Source organism: Moschus berezovskii, chromosome 13 (assembly GCF_049115385.1).
Source record: "Moschus berezovskii isolate FMDL1 chromosome 13, NW_MosBer_1.0, whole genome shotgun sequence".
Taxonomy (NCBI): Eukaryota; Metazoa; Chordata; class Mammalia; order Artiodactyla; family Moschidae; genus Moschus; species Moschus berezovskii.
In genome coordinates this window covers 71,450,583-71,464,003 of record NC_142472.1, presented here as the reverse complement: position 1 = coordinate 71,464,003, position 13,421 = coordinate 71,450,583, and the positions used below count along the sequence as shown (strand labels likewise).

General features: G+C 47.1%; 1 protein-coding gene across 1 annotated transcript in view; it reads right to left on the bottom strand.

Annotated features, from left to right (window-relative positions):
* Positions 1-1,293: 1,293 nt before the first annotated feature.
* The window catches only part of ERICH6B (glutamate rich 6B), a 52,321-nt gene continuing 40,193 nt past the window's right edge, over positions 1,294-13,421 (bottom strand). The window contains exons 10-13 of the mRNA XM_055425994.2: positions 8,178-8,263; positions 7,871-8,023; positions 2,403-2,628; positions 1,294-1,608 (exon numbers count right to left, since the gene is read on the bottom strand). Of these exons, the coding sequence (XP_055281969.2) occupies positions 1,294-1,608; positions 2,403-2,628; positions 7,871-8,023; positions 8,178-8,263 (780 nt within the window). The remainder of the gene's footprint in view (positions 1,609-2,402; positions 2,629-7,870; positions 8,024-8,177; positions 8,264-13,421) is intronic.

The following is a 13,421-nucleotide window of genomic DNA, read 5'->3' as shown; positions in this document are numbered from 1 at the left end:
TCCCCACAGCAGTCACTGGCAGCATTCGTGGCTCACCGCCTGGCAGCAAAGTAACTGTAGTTCTAGCCGATGATGCTATGTGCCAGTGAGATGTGAGAGTCAGAGGGGAAGTGACCGGGTAGGGCTGCTACCAGCCCGACCACCCTGGACCCACCCCAGGCACACAGTTGTCTGGGTTTGGAGTGAGGATGGGACTTTGGTGCGGATTTGGAGGCAGGAGAGCCCAGCTGTAAAAGTAGGGTTTGTGTGTCTGTTCATGGCAGGGATTGGCTAGTTGCTAGACTGAGCCAGGAAGAAGGGGTTTCCCACACTCATTTGGTTCAGGCTGCAGTTGGGGTCATTCTGGAAAGTCTGCAGTGTCTCAGGGACATAGAAAAGGCATGCTGTACAGGACCACCCAGCTCCTGAACCCCCTTTTCTAAAAACTCCTGCCCCTCCCCATGCTTGACATCAACTAGGAACTATGGTTACAAAACATAACCCTGCCCTCCATACCACACTGGATTGAACCAAGAGTGACCTAATCAAGCCAGGCCAATCGGAGACCACTGGAGTCTTTGAGAAAGATCAGGAGACAAAGCCACACAAACTGAGATGCCTAAAAACACGTCTTTGGAATAAGATGAGTGTCGCTGAGCTGAGAATGACAGTCCTGGCTCTGGAGGCCTCCCACACACCAGTCCTTTCCAGACCGGAGACCCACTGCACCTTCCACCCAGATCACACGTTTCCCATTTTGCTTTACCCACTCGAGTTAGTGACTGTTACCGGTGACCAAAATGGGCCCAGAGATTGAAGAGGCTTTGATTGTGGGTCCTTTTGGGCTTCTGGTTGCCCCCCAATTGGGGGACTGGCTGCAGGCTGATGCTGGTTTACTGAGTGAGTGTCCCTCTGCCTTGACAGGGGTGGAAGAGGGGGTGTTTGTGAGGTTACTGTTTCTAGACCCATTTTACAGGTGAGGAAACTGAGGCAGTAAGCTACATGCCCAAGGTCACACAGTCAGCAATGGGTGGAGCTAGGCTTTGAGATAGTTTGTGTCCTGAGTCAACCCAAAGACTAGAAAGAACTTCTGCATTCAAATGACCAGTAGAAGCAAGCGGGACAGGTGTTGACATGTATTCTCTGAAACAGTTTGCTTCTGATACCCTCAGGGCACATGCTTAAGTCTTTTCTGTGCCCAGCCACAGATGCTGTCAGCCCCGTCTCTGCCCCCCACCCCCCAGAACTCTGCCCCACCAAACCAAGGAGCTGTGATAGGTGCCAAATTACAAACCAGCTCTCATGAGATATAGCCTAGGGCATTGGGGGTTTCCTTAGGGCTTCTGACAACTCCACGTCCCCCAGACATTCAGCACCTGCCGAAGCCCCTCCGGGACAACTGGGTGACGGCTGGAGCTTGGCGGGAGCAAGCTCCCGCTCGGACCTGTGTCGCCTTGTTGGCAAGATCTTGATGCACCATATGAACCTTTCCAAGTCGGGGATGGTCAGTAGCCTCAGGATCCTACTCATTTTCCCCAGAAGGATCTGGATCTTCTGAGCTGTGGGACTGACTTCCATCTCCAGTATTGATTTCTTTTTCATTTCGCTCAGCACCTCCAGGGTAATGTACTGGGGGAATTCACAGAAGGCTGGGTGAGGATTAATGTTGCCCAGACACCACGTGCCCTCCACGGCAGGACTGGGACCCTGTGGGCAGAGTCTTCCTGGACCCTTCCAGGACCGAGTCTCTCCAGGGCAAACCTGAGCACCCAGTCCTGCCACCAGTGACCTTTCTGCTTCTTCCCCAAGACACTTGGCCCATGCCTCTGGACACACGGGCTACGGTGATTGGGCTGAGGCCACACGCCAACCTGACCCCAAACCAAAGGCTGTGCCCTCCTGGGGGCGTCTGGCTGCTCCCCACGGAGTCCCTAGCACAGCAGGAGACTGAGCCCTGCCACAGCTAGGGGGCCAATGTCTGCCCGTGAGCCCCATCTCCATCTGGGGCTCCCCTGGGGCCTGTCGAGGTCTTACTGGGATGAGGATGTCAGTTTCCTCAGCTCTGACTCTCAGGGTGTTCGGATGGTAGCTGATGGCCTCTTTTTTGTTTACATTTATTTTTAATGGGAAGATAGTCGCTGTACGATGTCGCGTTGGTTTCTGCCATACAGCGTGACTCGGCCGTCAGTGTCCCCTCCCTCTTGAACTTCCCTCCCACCCTGCACATCCCGCCCCTCGAGGAAATGATGGCCTTTGTACAAGGTCACACGTGGGCTCATGAAGTTGGCCTTGTTTCCCTAGGGGTTGGGCTGAGGCAGAACACAGCCCGGAGGCCAGGGCGTGGACCACCCCCAGCCTGCAGGGGCCCACGAGCAGCAGGCGGTTCCCCACCTGGCTGACGAGATGGGGAGTTGGGACCGAACCTTGAACTTGGTGCCCAGGTTTAAGCAAACATGCTTCTCGTGGTGGGTGAAGTGGAAGATGATCTTGTCCTGGCTCCTGATTTGCACCTCGACGTACCGGTTGATTTTCAAGGAGATGGACTGGATGGGGGGGGCGTGCACGTGGAGGCTGAGATCCCACCAGTTCCAGGCCTTCTGGTATTCGTCTTTGGCGAAGTAGTAGCCCAGGTTTTGGCTCAGGCTCAACCTAGACCAAGAAGGCATCAGGCAGCCGAGGCGCTGGGCCCGGGGTGGGAGGGGGTGGGGGCATGGGCTCCCCCAGCAACGCAGGCCTGCCCTCCTGTCCCGCCCACCCCCGCCCCCAGAACCCAGACTAGGGGCAGCCCTGCAGCCCGGCCTGTCCACGTTCAGTCTCCTCTTGTGCCCCTGGCCCTTCCCACTCGCTCTTTGCAGTTCCAGGTCATGTGTGCTTTCTACCTCCTCAAGGCTTTGCCATGCTTTCCCTCTCCCTGGAGAAAGTGTTCCTTCCAGCCTGTGTGGTACAGTGGGTTCTAAGTCTTGGCTTAAATGTCACCTCCTCCGAGAAGCCCTTCTTGACCAGCCCCTCTGTGTCCCAGTATGACAATTCAGCCTTTGTTAGGTTCTTTCATATAATTTACTAATACACATTAATTCTCATTATTTGCTGTAATTAGATTCCGTAAAGTTGCCTCAAGCACGGAGTTAGCAAATAGTAAACCATTCCTTACCAGGGAAAGAGCCCCATTATGGGGCTTCCCAGGTGGCTCAGTGGTAAAGAACCCGCCTGCCAATGCAGGAGACACAGCAGACGCAGCAGACATGGGTTCGATCCCTGGGTCGGGAAGATCCCCTGGAGGAGGAAATAGCAACCCACGCCAGTATTTTTGCCTGGAGAATCCCATGGACAGAGGAGCCTGGCAGGCGACAATTCATGAGGTTGTAAAAGAGTCAGGGCAAGCACCACAGCAGCACATACACATGGATACGCTCACCTAGAAACGCCCCATCCTGGTTCCCACCAGCTCCAGGGCTGGACTTTCCAGCACCACCTGACCCCGCCTCCCAGCTCCATCCCGTTTCCCGTGTTAGGAGCTGCATCAAGAAAGCAGAGCAGCTGGGAACGTGCACACCCGGCAACTCAAATTCTGCCCCATGCATGTTTGAGACTCGATGTGACGTGTGTATACAGGCATCCTTCCCCTGGGAGCAACGGCTTGGCATTTGCTAGTTCATGTCCTGGAGACTTGACAGAACTGAACTATCTTGAATAATGAGAATCGGCCATCCTTGCTTATCATCCGTCCTTCCCACTAATATGGAAACATAATTGGAAGTCTGGAGCGCAGGGTCCCCATCCGTGTGGCTCCCGGGCGGATGCTGTCCCCGCATGGCATCTGGTGCCCACATAACCAGCCGTGGGTGAGTGTGGACTGGTGGCTTCCTCCCTCTCCCAGCCCAGGCCCTGCTCCCCTGCGAGCATCCTCTCCGGGCATTTCAAGCCCATCATATATCCTTCTGCCCTGGCTTCTGCTTTTTACATCCTCCCAGGTCTGTCCTGAGAACAGGTGCAGAAGGTTTTCTTGGGAACTGAACACAGAAGGGGAGACAATCTGAGCCCTGGACTAGCCAGGAGAAGGCAGGCTTTGGGGGAGCCTGGGTCACTCAGATCACCTGCCAGGCCTTGTCCGAGCTGTCCAGGGGCCTTTAAGTTCGGCTCAGAGGGAGAGGCCGGCTTAGACCTGCTCAGGGCAGCCTCGGTCACCTTCAATAAGTGACTTCTGGTCACTCCCCAACACGAGATCCTCCTGTTGCTTCCCACTGAGCCAAGTGCAAACTATTAAGTCCCTTCACCACTGAGCCCAGCCTATCAACCACACCGCTCTTCACCTAGACGAGAAGCGGTGATGCAGACTTTTGTAAAGCAATTATCCTCCAATTAAAAAAACGAAAAAAGACAAAACAACCTGGCCTCTGGAGTCAGGCCTTCTGGGTTCATAGCCTGACTTGGTCACTTGCAAGCTGTGTGGCTGTGGGCCAGTTACTTACACTCTCCGTGCCTCAGCTTCAGAGGTAAAATGCAGGTGATAGCAGTATGTTGCTCATAGGGTGTTTGTGAGGACTAAGCACTTGTACAAAGAAGGCCCAGCTCCAGGCCCCACCCCAGACGGACAGGATCGAAGTCTTGAGGAAGGGGCAATGGCACCACCCTTCCCCTCAGCTTTGGGCGTGCTGCCGTCAGATGCAGTTTCTCTTGCAAACTTTATTGAATAATTGAAAATAATGCTTTAGTTCAAGTCGAATCAAAAATTCCATAAAACCTCTTTCCTGTGACTTTACGTATGACTTGGGGCAAACAACTCATCATTTTTTCTGCACCTACGTTTCCTTATAAAGAAAATAAAAGCAGATTTTCCTCACGGTCTCTTCTGTCTCCAAAATTTAACGACATTTAGGAGAAGAGCCCTTACTGTGTGTAGCAGATACTGTTGGAGATAATAGAGTTTCTTGCCCCCATTCCTTGGTGCTTCTTGAATGCAGTACTTTCTTCCCACATTTAGACATCAAATTATTTCTTTTAAAAACACTTTTCTTGTTGACATACAGTTGATTTAAAATATTTGTGTTATACCAAGGAAACCAGAATTGAAAGAGACACATATCGCAGCACTGTTTATAATAGCCAGGACATGGAAGCAACCTAGATGTCCATCTGCAGACGAATGGGTAAGAAAGCTGTGGTACACATACACAATGGAGTATTACTCAGCCATTGAAAAGAATACATTTGAATCAGTTCTAATGAGGTGGATGAAACTGGAGCCTATTATACAGAGTGAAGTAAGTCAGAAAGAAAAACACCAGTACAGTATACTAACACATATATATGGAATTTAGAAAGATGGTAGTGATAACCCTGTATACGAGACAGCAAAAGAGACACAGGTGTATAGAACAGTCTTTGGGACTCTGTGGGAGAGGGTTGGGGTGGGATGATTCGGGAGAAGGGCATTGAAACATGTATATTATCTATGTGAAATGTATTGCCAGTCCAGGGCATGAAACAGGGCGCTCAGGGCTGGTGCACTGGGATGACCCTGATGGATGGGATGGGGAGGGAAGAGGGAGGCGAGTTCAGGATGAGGAACACATGCACTTGTGGTGGGTTCATGTCGATGTATGGCAAAACCACTACAATATTAGTAATTAGCCTCTAATTAAATATATTAAAAAATATATTGTGTTAGTTTCAGGTATATATATATAGCAAAGTGACTCAGTTTTATATACAGATTCTTTTCCATTATAGGTTATTACGAGATATTAAATATAGTTCCTTGTGCTATACAGTACATCCTTGTGTATTTTATATTTAGCAGTGAGCATCTGTCAATACAATATTATTAATCTGTCCCTCCTTCCACCCTTTCCCCTTCGGTAACCAGAAGTCTGTTCTCTGTCTGTGAGTCTGTTTCTGTTTTGTAAATAAATTCATTTGTATTGTTTTTTTAGAATCCACATATAAGTGATAAATAATATTTGTCTTTCTCTGACTTACTTCACTTGGTATGATGATCTCTAGGTCCATCCATGAAATCCAATGATTTCCAATGATTTCATTCCCTTCTATGGTTGAGTAATATTCCACTGTATATATACACATATATGTATATATACACACTACATCTTCTCTGTCCATTCATCTGTTGATGGGCTTCGTTTTGGATAGAGTTTTCACCTTTTCTGGATATATGACCAGGAGTGGGACTGCTGAATCATATGGTAGCTCTATTTTTAGCTTCTCATGGAACCTCCATACTGTTCTCCATAGTGGCTGCACCAATTTATATCCCCACCGACAATGTAGGAGAGTTCCCTTTTCTCCATACCCTCTCCAGCATTGATTATTTGTAGACTTTTTAATGATGGCTATTCTGACTGATGTGAGGTGATATCTCATTGTACTTTTGATTTGCATTTCTCTGATAATAAGTGATGTTGGAGCATCTTTTTATGTGCCTATTATTATATCTTCTTTGAAATGTCTGTTTAAGTCTTCTGCCCTTTTTTTTTTTTTTTGGTTAGGTTGTTTGGTTTTTTAATATTAAATTACATGAGCTGTTTGTATATTTTGGAAACTAAACTCTTGGTTGCATCATTTGCAAATATTTTCTCCCAGTCCATGGGTTGTCTTTTCATCTTGCTTATGGTTTCCTTTGCTGTGTAAAAGCTTTCAAGTTTTATTAGGCCCCACTTGTTAATTTTTGCTTTAATTTCTTTTGCCTTGGGAGACTGATCTAAGAAAATATTGTGATGCTTTATGTCAAAGAAGGTATTGCCTATGTTCTCTTCCAGGAATTTTGTGGTGTCATGTCTTATATTTAGGTCTTTAAGCCATTTCGAGTTTATTTTTGTATATGGTGTGATGGTGTGTTCTAACTTTGCTGATTTATATGAGGCTGTCCAGCTCTTCCAACACCACTTTCTGAATAGACTGTCTTTTCTCCATTATATAATCTTGCCGCCCTTGTTGAAGATTAATTGATGGTAGGTGTGTGGGTTTATTTCTGGTCTCTCTGTTCAGTCCCAATGATACATAGTCTGCTTTTGTGCCAGGACCACACCGTTTTAATTACTGTAGCTTTGTAATATTATAGACATAGATTTCTATACAAATGGCCCTCCAGGAAGAGCAGATACACCAGAGAACAAAGTAGTCAACTAGCAAGTGGTGTTGAAGACCTCATAACAGGGAAAATATTCCTAAAAACCAAGGCCTGGAGGGTGAACATATTTCTTCGGAATTAAAATTTGGCCTTAACTATCCAGAAGTATAAAGTTGGTTCAGGAGAATATGCAGTCTTCACTCTGTGACCACTGGAACAGAAGGCAAGGGAAAACTCCTGAAAAGACAGAGTTCTTACACCAAAGAGGTGGAGAAAAGTTCTGAAGTGACGGAATTGCCTTGAGTGGGTAAGACGAGGTTCCCTACCGTTACCAGAAACGGGAACATAACAGCCAAGTTAGCTACAATGAAAGTTTTAGAAGTTATGTTTGTAAAATACAATACATGTACCTCCAGTGCGCTCACCATACCTTTCTCTCCATGGCACCTGGAACAGAGTGGGCACTGGGTCTTTCTAAGGTCATTCTCATGAAGTTTGATTCTTAAGTGAGAGGAGACGAAACCCAAAGCTTACTCCAGCTTTTGAGTCTGTGATTGCTATGTCCTGGAGGGGAAGCGATGGTGCAAAAAGGCTGGGGCACCATCTGAGGTCACGGTCCTGTCTTACAGGCTCATCACGACACCCAGCTCCCCATGTGTGGCTTGGATGGATGAATTCTAAGTGAATGAGCGAGGGAAAGAGAGGTTTACCCAGAAAGAGGACGGCTGTGCAGACTGGGAATCACAACCTTAATCACAGTGCTTCCGCAGGGAGGGGTGTTTGGGACTCATGCCCCAGGCTTACCAGATGTCTCCATTTTCATCATGGAAGGTGGCATGGCCAGAGTTGTTGATGAGGGCCCGGATGCACGTTTTTGCACTGTCTTCCAGAATGATGTACGTGAACTTGCCCTCTTTTATACTGAGGATGAGCATGGCCGGGTGTCCTGATGGGTAACTGGGAGATGGTTAAGGCACAAGTAGTCCCTTGGGGTCCCCTGCAGAAGACAGAGAGCCCTGCAGAGTGATGCAGGCCCCAGTAAAACCTATGCCCCGGCCCCGAAACACAGACTTTCCTGGCACCGTATATGTCCCTGTGTTCCAGTGGATACTATATCTGGCCTGATCCATCAGGAAAGAGAATTTGGAAGATAGTCTCATCTGGGTAGAGAATTATTTTTCCATCACCTTGAAGTACCTAGGGAGAACAGAGAAGCCTGTGTTGTCACCAGAAGGCTTGACATCCATCTACTTACTCTCTGATTCCTGCATGCCACCGCCCATCACTCCCCCACCCATCACCACCACCAACTTGCTGGGGATTCCAGAAGGGAACCTTCGCAGGGGCTTGGTTTACTTGTCTCTGTATTGAGGAAGCTGAAATGGACCACTCTGTGTTTGTGTGTGCAGATTTTAAACTATCATTTCAATCTAACGGTTATCAGTTATATTAATTTCATAGGGCTACCATAGCAAAGTACTGGGCAATTTTAAATTGTAGAAATTTATTCTTTCACAGCTGTGGAGGCCAGAAGTCTAAAATCAAGGGGTCAGAAGGCTCAGCTCTTTCTAGAGGCTCAGAGGAAAAATCTATCCCATGCTCTCTCCTGGCTTTGGTGATGACCTGCGGTCCTTACTCTTCCTTGCTTTGTGTATGCAGGGTTCCGACATCCGGCTCCATCTTCCCTGAGTCGCAGTGTCTTCACTGTCCTTCATAAGGACACCAGTCAGAATGGGTTAGGGGCCCACCGGCCCACCCCACTCCAGTATGACCTCATCTGAACTAATTACCAATTTTCTAAACAGTGTCATAATCTGAGTCAGTGGGGTTTAGGATTTAAATATATCTACTTTGGAGGGAGGCACGGTTTCACTGACAACATTAGTATATTCAGGTATTGTATCTCTGTTTGAATCAGTTTAAGTGAATTATATTTTTCTAGGAAATTGTTTATTTTATGTAAATTTTCAAATTTATTGTCATAAAATTTCGTGATATAATATTTTCAAAAACCCTCTACTGTCTCTAAGTTGGGCTTCCCAGGTGGCTCAGTGGTAAAGAATCCGCCTACCAGTGCAGGAGATGTAGGAGACGTGGGTTTGATCCCAGGTCGGGAAGATCCCCGGGAGGAGGAATTGGCAACCCACTCCAGTATTCTCGCCTGGAGAATCCCATGGACAGAGGAGCCTGAAGGGCTACAGTCCACGGGGTCGCAGAGAGTCGGACACGACTGAGTACGCACACACGCACGTCTCTTAGTCATGTCCTTGTCTTCATTCTTTATAGTGTATGTATGTTTTCTTTTCTTTTTTCCAGATCATTTGCCTGGAGATTTGCTTATTTTACTCATTTTTTCAAAGACCAAGCCTTTTGGTTTGCTCTAATATTTTTTTGTTTTCTAGTGTATCAATTTTTGTTCCCAGCATTATTTTCTACATACGGCTGCTTTCTGTGGGTTTTCTATGTTAGACTATGTATTTTTCTTCTAATTCCTTGAATTGAATGTTGAGATCATTGATTTCCATCTTGCTGCTTCTTCATGACTCTTCCTCCTCTTCTTCTTTAAGATAGGCATTTAAAGCTATAACATTCCTCTCAAAATTTTAGCTCTTTCCTCCAAGTGTAGATACTCACCTTTCATTTCATTCTGAGTATTTTAAAATTTCTAGTATGCTTTCCTCTTTGACACACAGGTTATTTACAGGTGTGTTTTTGAGTTTGCAAATGTACGAGTTGCTTTTGGCTATGTTGTTAATATTACCAATTAAAATCCACAGGGTTGGGACTTCCCAGGTGGTCCAGCGGTTAAGAACCCACCTTCCAATGTAGGGGAAGCAGGTTCAATCCCTGGTCGGGGAACTAGGATTCCACGTGACTCAGTGCAATTAGGCCTGCACACCGCAACTAAGCCCCAACACAGCCAAAAATTTATATAGAAATACTAAAAAAAATCTTCAGGAGTAAGAGAGCAGAGTACATATGATATCAGCTTCCCGCCCCCCGCCACCTCCATCTTTGGCTGTGCTGGGTCTCACTTGTGGCATGTTGGATCCAGTTCCCTGACCAGGGATTGAACCCTGGTCCCCTGCATTGGCAGTGAGGAGGAGTCTTAGCCACAGGACCACCAGGGAAGTCCTGGTATCAGCTCTTTAGTGTTTGCAAAGTGTTCTGTGGTTAAATGTGTCACCACTTACTGTAGCTACTTCACTTGTGCCTGAGAAGGATGCATGTCCTCCAGGGGCCTTGAGTCCCCATCAGATATTAAAATGCAAGCCTTTCTCCTGCTTCCCACACCCTACTCTCTCTCACTAGTCTCATTTCACACTTTCTATGTCTGGTATTACCTCCCTTACTTTCTTCTATACTCTTCTATGTACATATGTGTGCTCAGTCATGTCCGACTCTTTGCTACCCCATGGGCTGTAGCGGGCCAGGCTCCTCTGTTAGCGGGATTTTCCAGGCAAGAATACTGGAGTGTATCGCCATTTCCTTCTCCAATATACTCTTATATACTCTAGATTTAAATACTGTACATAGATACTTCTGCATTTAAATACTATACATTTAAAGAGACTTAAAAAAAATTTTGAATTTCCCAGGTGTTTGTAGCAGGATGCCTTTTCCGGTCATGTTTTATCCTGCATTTCTCTAACTAGGTGTCAGATCAGTGGTTTTTCAAGCTCTTTTAATGACTGAAGAATCCTTCACTCAAGAGATCTCACTGCAGAGTGCCAAAATCGGAGACAATGAGAGAAAAAGGTGCAGCTGGTTGATGAGGACCTGCTGTGAACTCCGCAGGGCGTGGCCTTCAATGTCCAGGAATCGCTCCACCAGGTGATGATGAATATCCTGTAACTGACTCTGTCCCTACATCCAGCGTTTGGGCTCAGCACGTGACTTCCACAACACAGTGACCCTAGAGGAGGCGCTATCATTTCCCCCGTTTAAGAGAGGCGTTCCACTAGATGGCGCTAGTGGTAAAGAATCCGCCTGCCAATGCAGGAGACACAGGAGATGCCAGTTTGAGCCCTAGGATGGGGAAGATCCCCTGGAATAAGAAATGCAACCAGCTCCAGTATTCTTGCCAGGAAAATTCCATGAACAGAGGAGCCTGGCAGGCTACAGTCCATGGGGTTGCAAAGAGTCAGACATGACTGAGTGACCTACACAAGGCTATCCAATGAAAGGGGAGCCAGACTCCCACAGTCTGTCCCTGCTACCCCACAGCCAGCAGGCTCATCCTTGGAAACGCACAACCTCCAGCCATTAAGCTCCCAGCCACCTTGCACATTTATTCTACAAATCACTTCTTTCTTTTTTTACCCTAAAGAAAGCACTTTATAAGGACATTTATGGTTGGTTTCTTCCTGAGAACCAGTAAGAAGCTTCTAGATTTTGCTCACGGGGGAGGATTTTATATTTTAGGTCTTATTTTCAAAAGCCACCTGAAGCCAGAATTTCTCGATATACCTTCTTCTCATCAAATTCACTTGTCATGGAATGACATTTTCCTAAAAACAAGAAGCCACGGGCAAAGAAAAATCCCTGACACAGAGATAGAGTCGTTCCATTTTCCCTCACTGGGAAATATATCACACAAAGCCAAAAGGATAAATCTAAGAAATCTGGCCAGAGCAACTGAGAAAAAGCTGTATTATCACTTAGTAAATTGGAGAACACATGAGACTACTAGAAACTAACATTTATGTAACATCATGCAGGTTTTAAAGCACCTCTGCATATAATGTATACTTAGCTTTTTCCAACAATTTTGTGGGATAAGTATGGTCTTATTATCTTCACTTTACAGTTCAAGAGAGTGAGACCCAGAAAAACATACATGACGGTCTTAAGCACAGAGGTTGTGTTATTAGTCAGACAGTCATAAAAAATATGCCCAGTCAGACAGCTCCTCACCACCTCCGCCACCAGCCTAGTAGAGATGCACATCGTCTCTCACCTGCATTAATACCTGGCTTCCAGCTGAGCTTTCTGCCTTTACTCTTGCCCCCTTAAGCCTGTTCTCCATAGAGCAGCCAGAAAGATTCTTCGAGAGCTTAAGCCAGATGATGTTCCCCCTGCTCTAGCCCCTCCAGTGGCTCCACAGCATCCTTTGGATAAAACCATGACCCACAAGGCTCTACCTGACCTAGACACGGAGCTCATCCCCATCCCTTTCTCACCACCGCCCTTGAGGCTAAGGGCCTCGGGGCCTTTGCATGTGTTAGCTCTGCCTAGGACACTCCTCCAAGTCTCCAGTGGCTCTCTCCCTCTGCTCGTGCCTGCCTAGGCTCAAATGGCACTTCTGCGATCGCACTGAAAGCATGACAGTTACTCCTTTCTCAGCCCAGTAACTCTAGAGCCCCTCATCCTGCCTTCCTTCTTGTGGCATCTAACAATACCTACCTTGGCACTGAACAGAATTTTGTGCGTTGACTGTTCAGCCGCTCAGTCATGTCCGACTCTTTGTGACCCCATGGACCTCTCTGTCCATCACCAACTCCTAGAGTTCACCCAAACTCATGTCCACTGAGTCGGTGATGCCATCCAGCCATCTCATCCTCCGTCGTGTTGACTGTGTGCTCAACTCAAATTTAAGTTCCATGGCTCCCAAGGCTTTGTCTCTTCACCCTTGTAGCTCCAGCACCTAGAAGAGGGCCTGGGGCATTGTACCTTCTCAGCATATATTTACAGAAAGCAGAGAGTCTATCCCCCTTCAGTGCCTTTTTGTTTTTTTAAACTCTGGACCTTATTAGTTTTCACTTATGGCTTTATAGTGTCCATCTTTATAAATATACCATGTGAATGGCTTTACAGATAGGCTTTATTTTTTAGAGCAGGTCACAGCAAAATTGAGCATAAAATACAGAGATTTCCCATAAATCCTCTGCACCCCCCACAACATGCGCAGCCTCCCCCACTATCAACACCCTGCACCACGGTGTGCATTTATGCAAAGACTCTACTCTGCACGTCACCATCACCAGAGCCCAGAGTGTACACTGGGTTCACTCCTGGTGTTCTACATTCTGCGGGTTTATACAAACATACAATGACATATGGTCCTCCCTGGTGGCTCAGCTGTAAGGAATCCACCTGCAACCCTGGAGACACAGGTTCCATCCCTGTGTCGGGAAGATCCCCTGGAGCAGGAAATGGCAACCCACTCCAGTATTCTTGCCTGGAGAATCCCATGGACAGAGGAGCCTGGCGGGCTACAGTCCATGGGGTCTCAAAGGGTCAGACATGGCTTAGTGACTAAACAGCAATAATAATGACATATATCTACTGTTATAATACAATACAGAATGTACGCATGGCCCTAAAAACCCTCTGTGCTCCTCCTGTTCATCCT